Source organism: Mycteria americana, chromosome 3 (genome assembly GCF_035582795.1).
Source record: "Mycteria americana isolate JAX WOST 10 ecotype Jacksonville Zoo and Gardens chromosome 3, USCA_MyAme_1.0, whole genome shotgun sequence".
NCBI lineage: Eukaryota > Metazoa > Chordata > Aves > Ciconiiformes > Ciconiidae > Mycteria > Mycteria americana.
Window position 1 is genome coordinate 108,359,062 of NC_134367.1, and position 16,812 is coordinate 108,375,873.

Below are 16,812 nucleotides of genomic sequence, written 5' to 3' on the forward strand. Positions count from 1 at the left end.
CTTTGAGTCAGCTCGGCTTGCCAACTGGGGAGAAATATAACCTAGTATGAGGGGGGGTTTGGGGGAGAATGGTTTTCTGTGATCTCTGCCAAGAGAAGCAGCTCAATTCAGGGGCTGAAGAGCACTGGGGCTGGTGGGGCAGGGATGGGGCTGGAATCTTATCATAAGGAATCTTATCACCTTAGAGAGGGTGAAGTTATTTGTTACGGTTTGAGCAAGAGACGTGAAAAGCTTAACATTTTAAACATCAGATTTTTATCTCTCTTCCAATAGTCTTTCTGTTAGCATTAATAGTATGAGCAGCTAAATGTTCTTGTCAACCATAAAAATTTGCAGTGCACTAAATCTTGCTGTATTCCATGTTTAGCATCACATGGCAGTGAATTCTAAAGGCTGATTGATTTCAAAGATATCAAGGTGCCAACTTTAGATTTTTATTGAATGTTCTCTTGTCATGAGCAGACAACTTGCTTTACTTCTGTTGTATTTCTCTCCACTGTTACGCTGCAACTGGGAACAATATTTTTTCTAATGAGACTCCTGAGTGTGGAGCTCCAGTAAGAGCAATAACATCTGGCTGTAATAAGGCTTTGCTCTCTTTCCCCAGCTTTGATTTCCACATGCCAAATGCTTGGTGGCTTCATCCAGCTGCATCTTGCTCAGAGGACATGAGGTATGGGGAAGAAAATGAAGGTGCTGTATGCAAATACAGGAAATGCAGGCAGCTGATGGGGAAACAATAAAAGGTGGGAATATAACATGCAACTCTCGTGAATGTGAGAGACCACTTAATGCTCTGAGACAAGGAGGACAGAAATTGTCAATTCTGGCTAACTCCTCTGTGCAGCTATTCTCCATATAGTTTTTAGTATGGTGCACTCCTTTTCTTTGCAAGGTAAATAATTTCTGTAACTTCAGTGTCTTTTGATGGGGTTTTTTTTTCCTTTGCCTTCTGAGAGAGTATTATAGTCAGAATGGCAACAGTGTTGCTTTACTAAGTAAAGTTAGGATGGAGGTTAAATGGAAATTCTATGATTGGGAATCAGTTTCTTGATGCTGGCAGAGAAGAATAAAAGCAGGGGCTTAGAGAAAGATGCTGCAACACTGACAAGAACTTTCCTTTGGGAGAAGGACCTGAGGAATCAATTGAGAACAACAATGAAGTGGTCTCAGGTGGCAGTTGCATTAAAGATGCATTTTGCCAGTACAGTAATTGACTCTCTAAATAAGAGCTGATCAAATGAGCCATTCGTATCTCTAAAGAACTGGAAGCAGAGAATTTGAATGAATTAGATTTACAAGGCAATTAAGTAAATGAGGATTTTCTTTACTGAATCTTTTCATTATTTTCAATATTTTTCTTTTAATGATTGTCATATCTGATCAGGTAATGACTCTGTTACAAAGCAGGTAGAACAATTAAATGAGTTAAAATATAGTACAAATGTAAGTGCATCCTATTGCAGAGGTGAAAAAATCAATGAATGTCCTTGTACCTTGGTGGGTGGGATGGAAGTTGGGTAGAAGCTTTGGAGGATGAGGTCCTGCAGTAGCAGAGGGTGTGCCTTTAAGATTGTATCAATGCCTAACTTAAACATTGACCATGTCCTTGGAAGCAAAATATTTGTGTGATTCATGGATTTGTCAAGCTGGGTTTTTTCCTTCTTCTGTTTGCTTCGTTGCTTGGATAAGTGATGGAGTGAAGTCTGGAGGTGAATGTAGGAACATTTACTTGAAATTTAGAATTAAACCTTTTTTCATTTGACGAAAAGAAAAATACAGCTGTCTGTGTGAAGATACTGGCACAGTTTCTCTATAGAAATGGAAAATGTATGGGTGGTTTTGGTGACAGAACATGGAGAAGAACTTGCAAATAAAACTTGCATGTATGTGTTTTCCTGCTTCCCATGTTCACATTACCCAGTTAACATCTTTAAAGGGACTGAATAGCAGGCTAGAAATATTTACCTTCTGCATTTCCAAGCAAAACATTACAATAGTACCTACAGATTAGAAATCTTCTCTCTCACTGGTCTGACAGCTTTTTGTGCTTGACAGCTCTTTTCTGAGTAGCATTTTTCATTTGCGGCTCTCTTGCTGTTTGCATCCCAGCCTAGTGAAAGGACGAGGCAACAGGCACCAATTAAAATACAAGAAACTCCATTTAAACATAAGAAAAAACACTGCTTTTACTGTGAGGATGATCAAACACTGGAACAGGTTACCCAGAGAGCCTGACTGTCTGTACCTATCTGTGTTGATATACTGTGTGTTCTTTGTGTATGCCATGGCAGTTTTAATCATTTAATTGCAAAGCTGTACTATGATAGGGAAAACAGTGTCCAACACTAACCACTTCTACAGATTTACTCTCTTTATAGTAATGCAAAAATTGCAGTTCTTGGAAGTATGAGATGGATTATAAGAGGCATAATTTGTTTGGAAATCAGAAAATTTGGCTATATGGTTGCAGAATTGATGTCGTAGAGATAGGGCCTCTGCCATATCTGAAACTTATCTTAAAATTGTATCATGGACTCCAAATGTGAAACCTTACTCAATCAGTGAAAAAAAACTTTCATGGTTATGAACTTACAGCTCAAATAACTTCTAGGGAAAACGTTCCCCATAGAGTTGTCCATCTTGTGGCAGTCATATACTTTTCTCTGAAGAATCAGATATTTTGGTTTTTTTGAAGATTGAGAAATCCATTATCTTGTGGGTTGATTCAGCACAATCATTCCTATATTTCAATCACAGAAATGTAAATACCTACAGTTGCATATACAGCGGTGTATAATATTGTAGTTAGTTTCTACAAGAGAAATGACTTCATGAGCTACAGAAGGCAGTAATGCCTTTTCTAATCCATAAATAAGTATGCTTCAGTACCATTGCTAATAGTTTCTCATAACTTGATAAATGTTGGAGAAAAGTGTGTAATTTCTGTACCAATTTACATGTAATTTCTCTTACCATAGGTGTACACCTGTCTAAAAACATGCAAACCAAACTAACCTGTCTCTCAAATCCTCAAGAAAAAGGACTTCTGGCTCATCTTCTGTAGCAAGGAGACTCTTAGTTTTCTTTTTCTTATTGAACATTTACATTCAGTGGTCCACTACTGCCATTGATGATGATAAAGATTCCAGCAACAGAATTTTAATGTGATTAACCTGAGACATTAAGCAGAGATTAAGTTAAAATGTCTTAACCATTCTTGGTTCATGGAAAGTAGAGCAAATCAGCAGACTGTGAAATAGCAATCGGTCTGCCTCAAAGTTTTAAGCTGGGAGTGGGAATGCTGGAATGGCAGATTTCTGCCTCCACCCCGACTTTTCTGTTACTTTTTGAGACTTTGTACTGCGCTTTTTCGAAGAAAGGTCATGAGTAGGAACATAGTTCTCTGCTGTTCCTGAGTGCTCAAAGTCCTCTACAAGGGGAGAGTGAGTGGAGTAATAAACTGCTTTCCCTCTTTCCATTACCTCATCCTTCCACCTTCTTGTTTTTTCAGTATAAGTCAGTGTTGCAGACACTACTTTTTTTTTGCCTACTCTGGTAGTGACCTGATGAGCAAACTGTGTGTTTTGATGGTTTAGTGCAAGAAGCCTAGTTTTCACTTGCACTGTGCTATAAAATGAAAGTGTGCGCTTACAGTGTTGCTGCTTAGCTTAACAATTACAGGAGAAAGTTATATTTGTATTAGTCTTTTAATTTCTCAAAGCTGTATGAGTATCTCTTCATAGCTTGTTACAGGGCAGGGGAGAATGACAAACCACCTCACTACTTGCATTTACTTTCTACCCCATCCGGCTTTGCTGCAGTCCGTAAGACCATGTCCTGCCTGGGGAAGGGAGAAGAGTTTCTCAAATGCGTTTCAGCTCTGCGAGATATTTAGTGGCAACAGCTGCTTCCATCTGTGTACATGTGCAGGAAGAGATGTTCAGCTGAACAGGCGGCATTCTCTTTCTATTGTAGTGTGCCTAATGCTAGCATATGTTCTCAGTTTGCAAATCTGCAGAATATAATATTTTTTCTGAAGCTCATTGAACAAAATATGACTGAAAGTGTATATATTTTTGTATTTTAAAAACGAACAAAACCAAAAAAAGACCCTGAATCTTGTTGCGGTAATTTGAAGACATGACCTATTTGGTCATCTATCAGAATTGCTTTCTGTTGTAAAAGACAGGCATATTATTTTTCCTTTCTTGCGTATTCCATCCTACTAGTGAAATACCGCCTTCTGTCTAGGTCTCCAGAGAAGGAGCCAGGGATTTTGGCTTGTACTCCCAGTTTTCACAGCGCACCTAGAATCTATTTGTAACTGGCTGATGTCATCTCAGGCAAAGCTTCAATTCACTGAGCCCACGCACCTCAGTCCACAAAATATATTTTCAATGCAGATCTATCTGTTTGGGCATTGGGATATAGTCATCATAAATTCAGGATTGCAGATTTTTTTATAAAAAAAACCGCAAACCAACAAACTGAAAAGCAGGAATTCTATTTTAGGATAAAGTGAATTTCCCCTTTTTCCTCCTAAAAAAAAAAAAAAAAAAAAATCTGGATCTTATATAATAGCTGCAACTCGTTTTTGCCAAAATAGTGGTCAGTTGCCATACTGCTTGTGTTAGCTACTGTTTTGCAACATGAGCGAACTTGAAGCCCAGCAGCCAATTCTTTTCTCTGATACTGTCATTTAAACACTTGTTTCACTTGTGCTTGCAAACTGAAGGGAAGGAATGGTGTAAGCCCCACTTCTGTACCAGACAAACCAGATAAAACTAGTATATTTACAGCTTAGCTTTTGTGGAGAGGAGTGTTGACTTGGAAATCTTTTGAGGGAGTCAGTGAGCATGAAGGAAGAGTTTATTATGAATAATCAATGTTCAGGGCAATCCAGGCAATGTAATATATGTATGGCACAGAGCAGTGTGTTCTCTTGATTGTCTGCAAAAGCTTGGAGTTGAAAGTAGACAATTAGCAGACAGAAGAAAGAAGCCAATGTGTTGGCACACATGATCATTGACAAAGCTAGTATCGTGTATGATGTGAGCTGGAGGAGGGACATCAGGCAGACACTTCTGAATTCGACCAGGACTAGTTCGGGTGCAGTACTACCTAAGGTCAGCTAGAGAGAAGACAAACTGGATTTGCAGTACCATGCAGTCTGCATGGAAAGATTAGGAACCATGGCATAACTAATGTTTAAAACCATTCTAATTATGTTAAGGTATTTGGAGCCAACAGCTAAGTTCTGCTGCTTGCAAAGAAATATTTGTATATGGGCATAAATAATGTTAGCTGAAAAAAAATAAGAAGCAGACCTGCTCAAGTATTCTGTCAGTCTGTTGTTGTTATGTTTCTTGTAGAGTACAGATTTTTTTAAAAAAATCTATATTTTATCCAAATGCTGTTTGAAGTACTGACTTTCCCCTTCTGCAATACTGTATGTTCCAGTGATCAGTATAGACACGTCTCACTTTGAAGTGGTCTATGCTTAATTACCTTGTTGAAATTCCAAGCAGAGCTCCACTTAGAAATTTACCCTGAGATTCCTTCCTGCCCTTGTGAGGCTAATTGGTTCAGACAGTGTTTATTTTCAATCCAGGTACAACTACTGCTTTTTAACTCTCTTCCAAACTTTAAGAAAAATTTGATTTCATAGAAAAAAATAATTTAGAAAGTGTTAAGTGGCATGACATTGATACTGATAATGAGAAACTTTGTTCTGATACCTGTCTCTTAAATATCCTTTGCAGAGATGTGATCTTGGCAAATGAGCGCAAATAGTTTGTACTAGTTAATTTTCCACCTCAAGTAAAGAACAGATAAGCATGAGATCATATTCCTGACATAAATCAGGGTTTAAGAGTATTAGAAATCTGCCATCAGCTTGCACACAAATATTTACCTTTTGATTATTTAAATTATACAGATGTGATTACATTTGGGTACTGAGTAAGGTACTTCATATTCATGTAGTAGGCGAGATCGGCATGACGCTTACAGTTCCTCAGACTACTAATTCATGTAGCTTTCTGCACCCAGTGCAAAATGCATAGCAGAGGCCTTGACTGGAGTATGCTTGGGAGTCTTCTGAGCCGGTGGTAATTGTCGGGGTATGTTGAAATAACTTCAGGGCATTCTTGAGAGCAAGTCTGCCCCCTTCCCATCACTCCTGAGGCTTCTACTGAGTAAAAGCTTTTTACTGTGAAGAAATGAGATTTCTATTTAAAAAAACCCAAACAAACAAACAAAAACAAAAAAAACCCCACTTGATGGTTAACTGCAATGGAAACAGGCTCCTGTGTGCCTAGAAATTCTTGACTCTTTGAGACTGTCAGTTCTGAAATTAAGCCATCCATTCCATTTACATGAGCAGTGAAGTTGTCTAACTTTTTTAAGAGGATACTGCCTAAAGCTGGCTATCAACTAGCATGTTAGAGAACTTAATTTCTCACTCCTAATCTCTAAGCTGCATCGTTATTTTTCTGAGCCATTCCACGTGCAGTATATTTAGTGTTTTGGTATCTCATAATCAATCCTTGCTTTCATGTTAAAAAGCCATTTAAAAATTTCCTTATTTTTAATACCAGAATTATACATATTTAAATAGCTACTTGTTGATAATAGCTCTGTTTTGTTGGTAATACCTAAAGTTAAAGATAGAGGGTAAATGCTGTCATCTTTCACTTTGTTTTTTATATAAGAGACTTGAAAATTTTTGCTTGAAGATACTGTAAATGAAATAATAAATCCATACCAGTTACCTTTTAGGGAGAAGGGGGATATGATATGCCTACTAATCTTATTATGTAAAGATTGCACCTTGGTCTAAAAGCCCCAGGTTAAACATAGTTCTGAAAGAGGTCATCATCGAAGAAAAGTAGAAGTTAGATTTTTTTAAATTGTATTAGACAAACTAAAACAGAGGGTTACTGAAGCAACACAAAAGGAAAAAAATCAGTGTTACCTGTTTGATAGAGGGGCTTGCAGGAAAATTTTAAGAACTCAAAGGTGTTGGGCTAGTAGTAGTTGGACTCCCTGGATAACAGTAGAGTGAAGTTACTTGTAGCTCTATGGTTGCCTCAGAAATAGCAAAAGAGTATGGGACTTTTCTGTTGAAACACCATCGATATGACCAGTTTGGGTGAATGATCAGTGAGTATGTGAAGAGAATGACTACAAGCCTAAACTCTCCTCTGTTCAGAGAAAAGCTATGCTATTTCTAGGGCCTCAGGTGGTCACTGCTCAAAACCAATTCAAGTCTACAAAAACTCTAAGAAAGCTAATGGATGCCTCTAGATGCTACCAGCCGTAAGGCTTTCGGGAAGGGAAAATGTCCATTTCTACCTTACATTTCTGTGATGCTAGTCCCAGTAGATCCAGGACAGACATCCGCTTTTCTTAGTCAAAGAACTTTTTGTCTGCTCGTCAAGATTGACAGAGGAGGAAACTGATGTGACTGTCACTTCCAGGTAATTGGAATTATCCTTGCATCTTATCACTTCAGGTGACTTCTCCAAGACAGTGGTTTTCTTTCATAACCTACACAACATATAACCAACTGCTATGGCAGTAGGGATGTCTGCTTCATCCCTGCTGCAGTCAATATCACCAGCCAGTGTACATCTGTCTCATTAGTTAGGTGATCCAGCTGCCGCTTTGCTGCTCAAACTCATAAAGCGATATCCAGATACAGGAACGTCTGTACTGAACAGTTGTCAAAAGTTGAAGGTAGCTGAAGGCAGCAATGTTCTGCAGGCAGGCAAACTGCTGTTGCCAGCCTGTTCAGATGGAAAATGCAGTACATGTTACCGATGATAAAGAAAACATGTTACGAATAGAAGAATGGAGCCAAGAGCTGCTGTTAGGAGAGGACTGAAATGTATGAGTTGATTCCAGGGCAGGACACGCAGCTCTGCTAGCCGGGTGGTGTAGCGGTACAGGGGAAGAAACAGATACCCTTTGTTCTTAAATTTTTTGGGACAAAATGTGTAGATAACTGGTAATTTGGCTTATCAAAATTGTATGTGCCCATGTTTATTTGTTCTGAGAGTTTATTAAAAACTTTGTTTCTCTTCTTCCCCGCCAAGTACAATGGCTTGTATGAAGGGAAGGGGAGGAGGGAGAATCTGCCCTGACAAAGGAATTTCTAAAACTCATCTTAAGCTTTTCCAGTGTGAAAAGCATAATCAGTCAAGAGTGGGCAAAAGTTCATGCTAACACAAACAAAATGCTGAACTTGGATGCAGAATGTTGCATGTGACAGGAGTCTTTTCAACACATGCATGCAAACAGTGAATCAGCAGTGCCTAGATAGCAGACAACAGCGGTGTCATGGGATTTCTTAAAACTGCATGTCATACAATAGATTTGACTTGGAATGTCTTAGTGCTTTAAGGCTATTTCTAATGTGCAAAAAACTTGCACGTTGAAATGGTCAATGTTTGCTATGTTAACCCTTCTCAGGACAGTGAACTTCCATGTACAGCAGTTGAGACACACAATGTTGCTCCATATTCAGATTTAACTTTCCATTTTGGAAACTAAGTGTTTGTGTACCTCTGTGCTACCTCTGTCTCTTGATGTGCTGGATTTGTTCTGCTTATAACTTTTCAGGTAAAACAGACATAACTGGCTAAAGACCCGTAATTTTTCTGCTTGCTTGGAATCCATTTTGGATTGCCTGGGATGTAGGAAGGGAAGTCAAATATTGTAAAACATTCTTCTAAGCTGTGACAATGAATGCCTGATAATCTTAAATCTCCAATGATTGTACTGGTTGAACCAGCAAAATCCTTCCACAAATACTGTGATTTCTCTCAAATTGATAACAAAGTTAAATCAACTTCTTAACTGTGACAGGCTGCTCTGGGGATTCTTTCTGGCTTTTCCTTTTAAGGAGGGAAGTAAGTTTTGGGGGTTTTATCGTCATTATTCCCAGGCCATATGTTGGCCAGATCTGTGGCTTCCAACCTGGCGATGACATTCAGTCTCTCTGCCCTCCTGTAATGTTGCTCTGGTTCCTAGGCCTATTCATCCTCTTCAAGTCCTTTCACTTTCTTCTCAGAACATTTGTCCAAAAGGCCAAAAGAAAGGATTTACTTTCAAATGCGCAACACTTCCAGTAATGTTGGGTGTTTGACTGAGCCCTTCACATTAGGGGCAAGTTGAGGTCCTGCTTTGTCATGTGTGTTTTCATTTTTATTTGTCTGATCTCTACTTGGTTCTGACTTACTCTTGTGGCCTTACTGGGAGGCTATCCTTTAGTTGGCACACCAGTTCTGTTTTGTCTCCTGCTGACCTCCCATCACAAAATCACAGAAGATGTCTGAGCTTGTGGCTGGCAAGCCATGTTTTGGATGCTGAAAGTGATATCCAACTTGTTGCCTGTTTTGTTCTGCATAGGTAGTAGTGTGTGGAACTTCATTGAGGCAGGTGCTCAGAATATGAGATACTTGTGCACAAATAGTGGCAGTGGTTGGGCTAAAACTCTCTAAGTGCCTAAACATAGTGTAGTGAAGACATACCTGTAGCTAAAACCCTATGATTCCTTCCTTGACAAGAATCAGTTTGCAGCATAGCCTCCATGAAGTTCCATTGATATTTAGGATTTTTCGTGTGTCAAAACAGCAGTGTTCAATTCAACTATGGAACTGTCATTGTTTGGATTGTTTCTACCTGCCTGAGACTATTGCTTTAAAAAATATTTTAAAAAGGAACACTTTCTATGGCACTGTAAGGCAATGTTCTCTTTGATTATATCATGAATAATGAAGATAATTTGCTTATGCTATCAGTAATAATAGTGGTGTATAAGTTTTGATATTTATTTCTTCAGTAGTGAATACACTTTTATAAAGATATTTTAGAACCATGTACTGAAAAACTGCTAAAGACTTATCTGCTTTGTTTTTTCCTAACTTTGCTATTGGAAATGCAAAATATGTAGATACCCAAATTGCATTCCAGCACGACCTACTAGCAGGCAAGAGGATTTCCGCTTCAGTGCTGCAGTTCATTAAGCAGTTGTAAACAGAAACGCTGCAAAAGTGTACTGTGGGCATGTGATGAGAGATTTCTGATAACCTCAAGGCTGGCTCCCAAATGATCTTATTAATTCTGTGAGTAATCTGGGGAAAATCGGTAGGGTTTCTTTGACTTTTGCCCTCTGAGGTTGCAGTTTTTACAGCTTGGAGCAGCTATTAGTAACAATAGCTCTTGAAGTGTAATTTAAAAAACCCCAGGAAATGTGTTCCTGTTTTTCTTTCTGATGCAGTTACAACTGACAACTCCTCTTCCTTTAGCCCCTAATTCACGGTGCCGCTGTTCCTGGAAACCTGTTTGGAATGTTATAATGAAGTTTTTCACTTGCCTGAAGTACATCAAATGTAACACATGAGCCTGATTTCCAGTGGAGACTTCATTCTGGGTGCAGTCAGCTGTTTCTCATGAGTCACACAGTTGGCTGGGTAAGGAAGGAAAGGGTTGCTTTGTGCAGGCTCTAGGAAGTTCATGATTTTAATTCTTCTGTATTGGGAAGGCTTCTGTTACAGTTGTCAGCTCGTTTGTGTTCAAGGTAACTCATCCAGGACCAGAAAGTGGTATATTTTCTAGCTGTTAGTGGCAATTAAGGCATCGATTAAAATTTAGACTGTAAGGAAATCTGGACATTAAGTGTTATGTTTTGTGGTGATAGATGGAAAAGTGCAATAAGTGTTTACATATTTTCTTGTGAACATGTGTTTTTATCTAGCTTGAAGTTTATTTTTTCTTCACTTTCCCTTTGAGAACTATTTTCAGTATCATTAAAATCTTATTTTGAAGAGGAACACAAAGAACTATTTCAAATTGCTTTTCTCCTTAATGCAGCACCTTTCAGAGTGGCATCATCCTGCCTAGCACTGGGCTATCTCTTTCCAGGTGCCTTTTCTCCTGTTCCATTTTTGCCTCCGTTCTCCAGAGTTGACATCATACAGTCTGCATTGGAGAGGGCAAGATTCCTGAGAATATCAGACACTAACTGTTTTGAAAGGCTTGTATCTGTGGCCTGGTGTCTGGATGTTACTTACAATATATACAGGACTGTTAACTACATATATATATATATATATATATATATATATATATATATATATATATATATATATATATAAACACATTTCCCATTTTAAGACTGTTCCTTACTATGCAACTTAACCTTGGCTGTTCTTTAAAACTGCTGCTCCTTAAAACTGCTTTTCAGCTTAAGGTAGGCATGCTTACCTTGCTATTCAGTGTTAGCAACATATTTCTTTGACACACATCCACGTAACTTTGACACTATTACAGTTTTCCAGTTTAGCTAGCTGCCTTATCTCTCTGCTTTTAAGTCAGATTTGGTTAAAGTGTTCCCTTTTATACCGGATAAATGGGAAAGCACATAATTTGATAAAACGAAGAGTTTTAAAAAGTTTGATCCACTCTTCAGTAGTATTTAACCTTTGGTTACTGCAGTTAGGAGATTATGAAAGGTTCAGATTTTTTTCCGCTTTTTAAAATTTTCTGGTAATTACTTGTTTTGAAGCCAGCAGCTGTGTTACTTGATGCCTCAAACAAGTAGATAATATTATTGTGATTAAACTTATCTTTGGAAATCTTTTCCATTGTTTGGTCTGTTGAGCCTAATAATACCAAACTGGCATTATAACCCTGAAAAGTCATAATATTCATTATGGCTGGTTAGTATTATTTTTGTTATCAGCTTAGAAAAATCACAAAATCCAGTAATGCTACTAGGAAACATGTATTTTTCTCCAGATAGTTTTGATAAGAAAAGCTAACTTCTGTAGCTTGCTCATGAACTAGATAAATTGAGAGTTCATATTTGATTTTTTTTCCTACTAGTTTTCTTTCACTTAACTGTCATTGTTCTTCAGAGACTGAAAGATAACAATAACGTCTTCATTTCTGATTTCAGGCAAATACAAGTTAACAATGTGTTGTATTTACATCCCAGGACCAGGCCATAGGTAACATCACTCACTCTATTATATATAGTATGGCCATTGACGGTGTTTAGGCTTCTGCTTCCTTTCTGCTTCTCACTTTTTCTAGTTAAAAGAATATAAGGTCAGTCTTAGAAAGTAGCTTCTTAAATACTGTTAGAAATACGTTAAAGTATGTGACAAATATTTCCAAATTATAGTTAGTAGACATACAACACACCTTGGCTTATCTGCTTTGTAAACCAGACACGTGATACTTGCAGGGTTTAGATAATCAGCGGAGATACAGCATTTAGTGTTTCACGATTATCAGTCATTTTGAATTCTGGTACTCTCGACTGATCATAGATCCCGTTGCAGATGGGGTTGGGTAAAGTGCCTTTATCCCTTCAGCAAGCGTATAGGGCAGACTTCTAACTGTCCAGCTATGAGTTTTAAATGGTAGAGGTAAAGAATTGTACTTTTTTTTTTCCTATGACTTCTAAAGCAGCTTTTTGTAAGCATAAAACAAAGTTTAAGAAAAATAAGTACCTACAATTTGCCAGTATCCACTGTCATTTTTAAAGTTCTGTTTTCAAGGGTTTAAAGTTCTAGCACTGGTTTTCAGTGTTTTCTTTTAGAAAGATAGGGGCTTTGGTAGTAACATCTATAACTTTGAAGTTTTTTTTTTCTGGTTTTATAGAGATTATGACTTGTTCATAATTATTTTGCTGCCTCAGAGTGAAAAGCAGATTTTGACAGCCTCTGCTTTCTTTCCTCTCTTCGGATTTGCCTGTGTAGTGTTCTGAGTTGGATATTGAGGAACTGTAGCTCTCCACTGTGCAGAAAACTGTTTATTTTAAGTTTCATTATATTATTCTGTCAATTACTACATACACTTGTACAGATTCTTAAGGAATTCTGGAATATATGGGGTCAATGATCTCATTTAGATTCTTATCCCCCAAGTTTTCTGCAGCCATAAGGGGGGGAAATCCAACTTTATCAGATGGAATATACACACAAAGAAATGTTTGCTTTGATAACAAAAGAGGCTCAGTGCTCAAAGATTTTCTGGAAGGAATTCCTTCTAGTTAGAGTGCATAATTTGTCAACTTTAAAACAAAGAATACTATAATCTATTGATGCTTTTATTCACAGCTTCAGCTAAGATGGCATGATCAATGGCTTTAGCAGGTTTTAATTAGCCTTCTGTCTATTCGGTTGCAACATGAGGAATAAATGCCTTAGCAACAGATTTCTATTAAGTAGGAGAATTTAGCTCAGTGCGTGCTTACAAAAAGAAGAAAGGGGAAACTGCTTTTGTCTCAGATTACTCCATAGTATATTCTATGTTTACCTCTCCTTTAGATTTACTGTAGCTTAACTTGTTAGACTATGGGTTTGATTTAATAAATAGGATATGGAGCATTTCTCTTGTAAAACACTTTGCTGAATGTGAGTAGTGCCAGTGAACACCAAGCTGGCTTTGGTAGCAGTGGCTAAGCTGTGCCTGCAGAGACTCCAAAACATTCACTAGCCATAAAACTGGCACTTGTTTTCCTTTTTCATGTTGTTTAATGCTTGCATTTTGTTTTTCTTTCCTTAGATTTTTTGATTAGGCTTTTACTTTTACTGAATCCTTATCTATGACAGTTTAATTTTTTGGAAGATAAATTGAAGTGGCATATACAGTAAAATAACTTTTCAACAGCTTAGTGCTAAATGTTTCCAGATATAGATGCAATTTAATTGCATCTATACTTTATGAAAAATGTAAATCTGCAGTTCTCTAAGGAATGTTTATTAATACCTTTAATGTTTATCATTGTACATGAGGAAAGTATATATAATTCCTCTGTGTTAGAAAGACCCTTCAATTTAAATTTATTAAAGATTACTTTACCCTGTCATGAACAAAGTGTCCCTTAAATCCAGTTCCCTCCCATGAAAGCGTGAGAATTTCTCCACTACTTGGGGTCTGTGCAAATCATCTGCACTACAAAAGAACCCTGGCTCCTTCCATTTTAGGAATCTGGGAAGGGTAAATATTTAGAAGTGCTGGCATAACAATAGCAGAAGTAGAAGGAAATTAAAGTTTGGGATCTGGTGCTGAGACACATTTGGCTTAAACTGTGGGTAGAAAAAAAAAAGCTTTTTAGTAAATTGGTCGAAGGTTGATTTTCATTTTTAGAATAAGGAATAAGCAGAAATGTTCTATGTAGAAGAAACTACCCAGTTTCACAGACAAGAAGTCTCAGTTTTGAAATGGTAGCCTCTTTTTAGTTCTTGTTTAGGTTTTTTGCTTTTTCTGCTTTTTCAGACCGGAGTGTGGTGGTGTTCAGTTACTTTCAGACAGGTCGCAGGAACTAATATTTCACTGAGCAAAGACTAGCACTGTTAAGTGAACAAGTCTTTTTATGGAAGACTACTGCTGGTCTGAGAACTTCTTGAATGTAAAGCTTAGAGGCTGTAGGTTGAATGAATATATGAAGTAGACTGAAATTAAGACCATGGCATAGAAATTTATTTCATTATAGAAACCCTAGTGTTTAGGTTGCAAAGTATTTTGCTCTATAAAAGATTTTCTGGAGAATCTCTTAGATAGTTTCCAGCATCTGTTGTTTTCAACAGCTGTTAGATATTGAGTAGAAAGATTTGTCTGTCCTCAGAATAGCAAAAAAAAAAAGTATTCTTTATCTTGATAAATTCAGTTCAGGTTGAGTAACTCTTTGGATATTAAAACCAGTTTTCCTGGTATATTTCGCTTATCTTTGGGAGATATTTGGCACTGTGTTCAAATACCTAAACATGTATGTTCTGAAGACTGAAGTCTGTTTCTGCCAAAATTTGCTGTGTGACTTATGAGCCTATATAAAGACCATTATAGTAACTTAAGCTGATACTTGGCTTGTGTTTATGCAAGACAACTCCAAATAATCCTTTAACTTAATTTTGAACAGTGCCACGTTTTTCAGAAAGAGACTATATAGAGCTGGCTGGAGAAAAGAGTACCTTTGCAAGGAATTTCAGTGTTTTGAAATTTGATTTTTTTTTTTGTGATCCAATTTAGAAGTTAAAACAAAATTCTGTATTTCTTTGTAGAAGGAAATAGAGTTTATCTCCAGGGTGTTTATCTCCACAGGTAGGAGACCCTGCTGGGTAGCCTCATCTGGTGCCTCAGGGCTCTTAGCTCTCGCTCAGCTTGCTCTAAGTTGTGTGGGTCATCAGAAAAGACAGGTTTCCAGTTAGTTCTGTTGGAAGGTTGTCAAACTTTACCATCACCATCATGTTTTTATAGTATTTTTTCATTACCTTTCATATAATTTTGATTTTTACTGTTTCCAGATGGTAGATAATTCAGTGCAGCCCCTGACAGTTTGTTGAATTTCAGATCACCTAGTGCCTTGAAGGCTAGCAGAAGTTGCTCTTCAGATTTAAGTGCCAGTTGCTGCAAGGGGAACTAGACCCACAGAACTTTGGAACTATAGTGAAATATAATGAAATATATTAGTATTAGTGAAATACAGTGTAATAGTATTTGGAGATAGAGTAATTTAGACCACTCCAGGGCTTCAATGCCTGAGTTTTCTTACAAATTTCTCAGCATTTTGGTTATCTACTTATATAGATATTTATTATCATGAAGTTTCATTTGCGGGATGACGTACTTCAGTATTTAAGTGCCTGTCCCCTCTTGGCTGAATCTTACTGAGAGTGCTCTGCAAATTCTGCAAAGTGGAGCAATTCAAAGAAATTCTTATTTCAGCAAGGTCATTTGTTCAACCTAGATATCTGAAGAGCTAAACCCAGTGCCCAGGAGGCAACTGAACAATGTGATCTTCCTCTGTTCCACAATGGTAGAGAAACTGGTACAGCAGAGAAGAGGTTGTTTGCCTGCTTTGTTCAGAAGCAGATGTGCCCTGCATAAAAGGTGATGTTGAATCTCACAGTTGACTAATCAAGTACTTTTCCAGCCTTTTGCATCATTGTCTGTTACTGGGTATCTCTAGTTATTGCATGAGTTGTGTTAGTTGTTAAAACAAAACCCCTTAAAATATTAAGCATAAAAAAGAAATTACAAAAGGAACTGTATTTATAGTAAACTGAATTTAGGCCATGAAATCTGCAATCTATGGTAGTTTAGTCTCTTAACGGCAAGTTAATATCAGTCTACTTCAGATTCAGAGTCTATATGACAACTGTTGAATTTTGGTCATAGATCCACAGAACTCATGACGAGGGTCAGTGGGATTCAAGTGTCTTTGCATAATAGCTTTCTACTGCTAGAATAAATCACAGCAGAGTGTGTTTTTAGTCTATTTAAGGCTTGTGGAACTATGAGAACTTTAAGTTCCTGTTCAATCCTAATGTATGTGGCTTAGTTGTGACAGTAAGGTGACGCTCATTTTAGTGTGAGAATTACCATGACCATTTTGTAGAGTGTTGCATTTCTTCCCCAGTAATTCAGCTATAGCACCATTTTACCTGTCAGTTCCTTATGAACAAGCAGAATTAAAGATGTTTATTTTACCCTGTTTAAACATGGAGATTCCAAAATGCTTTTAGCTAGAATAGTGTCATTACTTCTAGAAGTTCTTCTGACAAAGTATATCAGAACTTAGGAGGGACAACAGGGATGAAGGCCCTCATTGTATGGGTTGGAGTGGAGAGCTTGGTATTGACGAATACACTTGGACCCCTTGCAGTCCCCAAGCATCAAGGTATACTGATGTGTTGTAGAGCAGAGGGTGTGCCCGGTGCTCTTTCTATTGATGCTCCAGTGTCTAAGTTCCACTGCGACAGCAATAAAGTGTCTCTGAATGCCTTGCAATAC

General features: G+C 37.6%; 1 protein-coding gene across 9 annotated transcripts in view; it reads left to right on the forward strand.

The window, feature by feature from the left end:
• DISP1 (dispatched RND transporter family member 1) overlaps positions 1 to 16,812 on the forward strand; it is a 92,931-nt gene that overhangs the window by 20,750 nt on the left and 55,369 nt on the right. For 4 of the 9 annotated variants that reach the window (XM_075496480.1, XM_075496484.1, XM_075496481.1 and 1 more), the window contains exon 1: positions 11,973 to 12,020. The exons of the other annotated variants lie outside the window; for them this stretch is intronic. In XM_075496480.1, coding sequence (XP_075352595.1) covers positions 11,986 to 12,020 — 35 coding nt within the window. In that variant the 5' untranslated portion in view covers positions 11,973 to 11,985. Of the gene's footprint in view, positions 1 to 11,972; positions 12,021 to 16,812 lie in introns of those variants that run through there. 9 annotated transcript variants of the gene reach the window in all.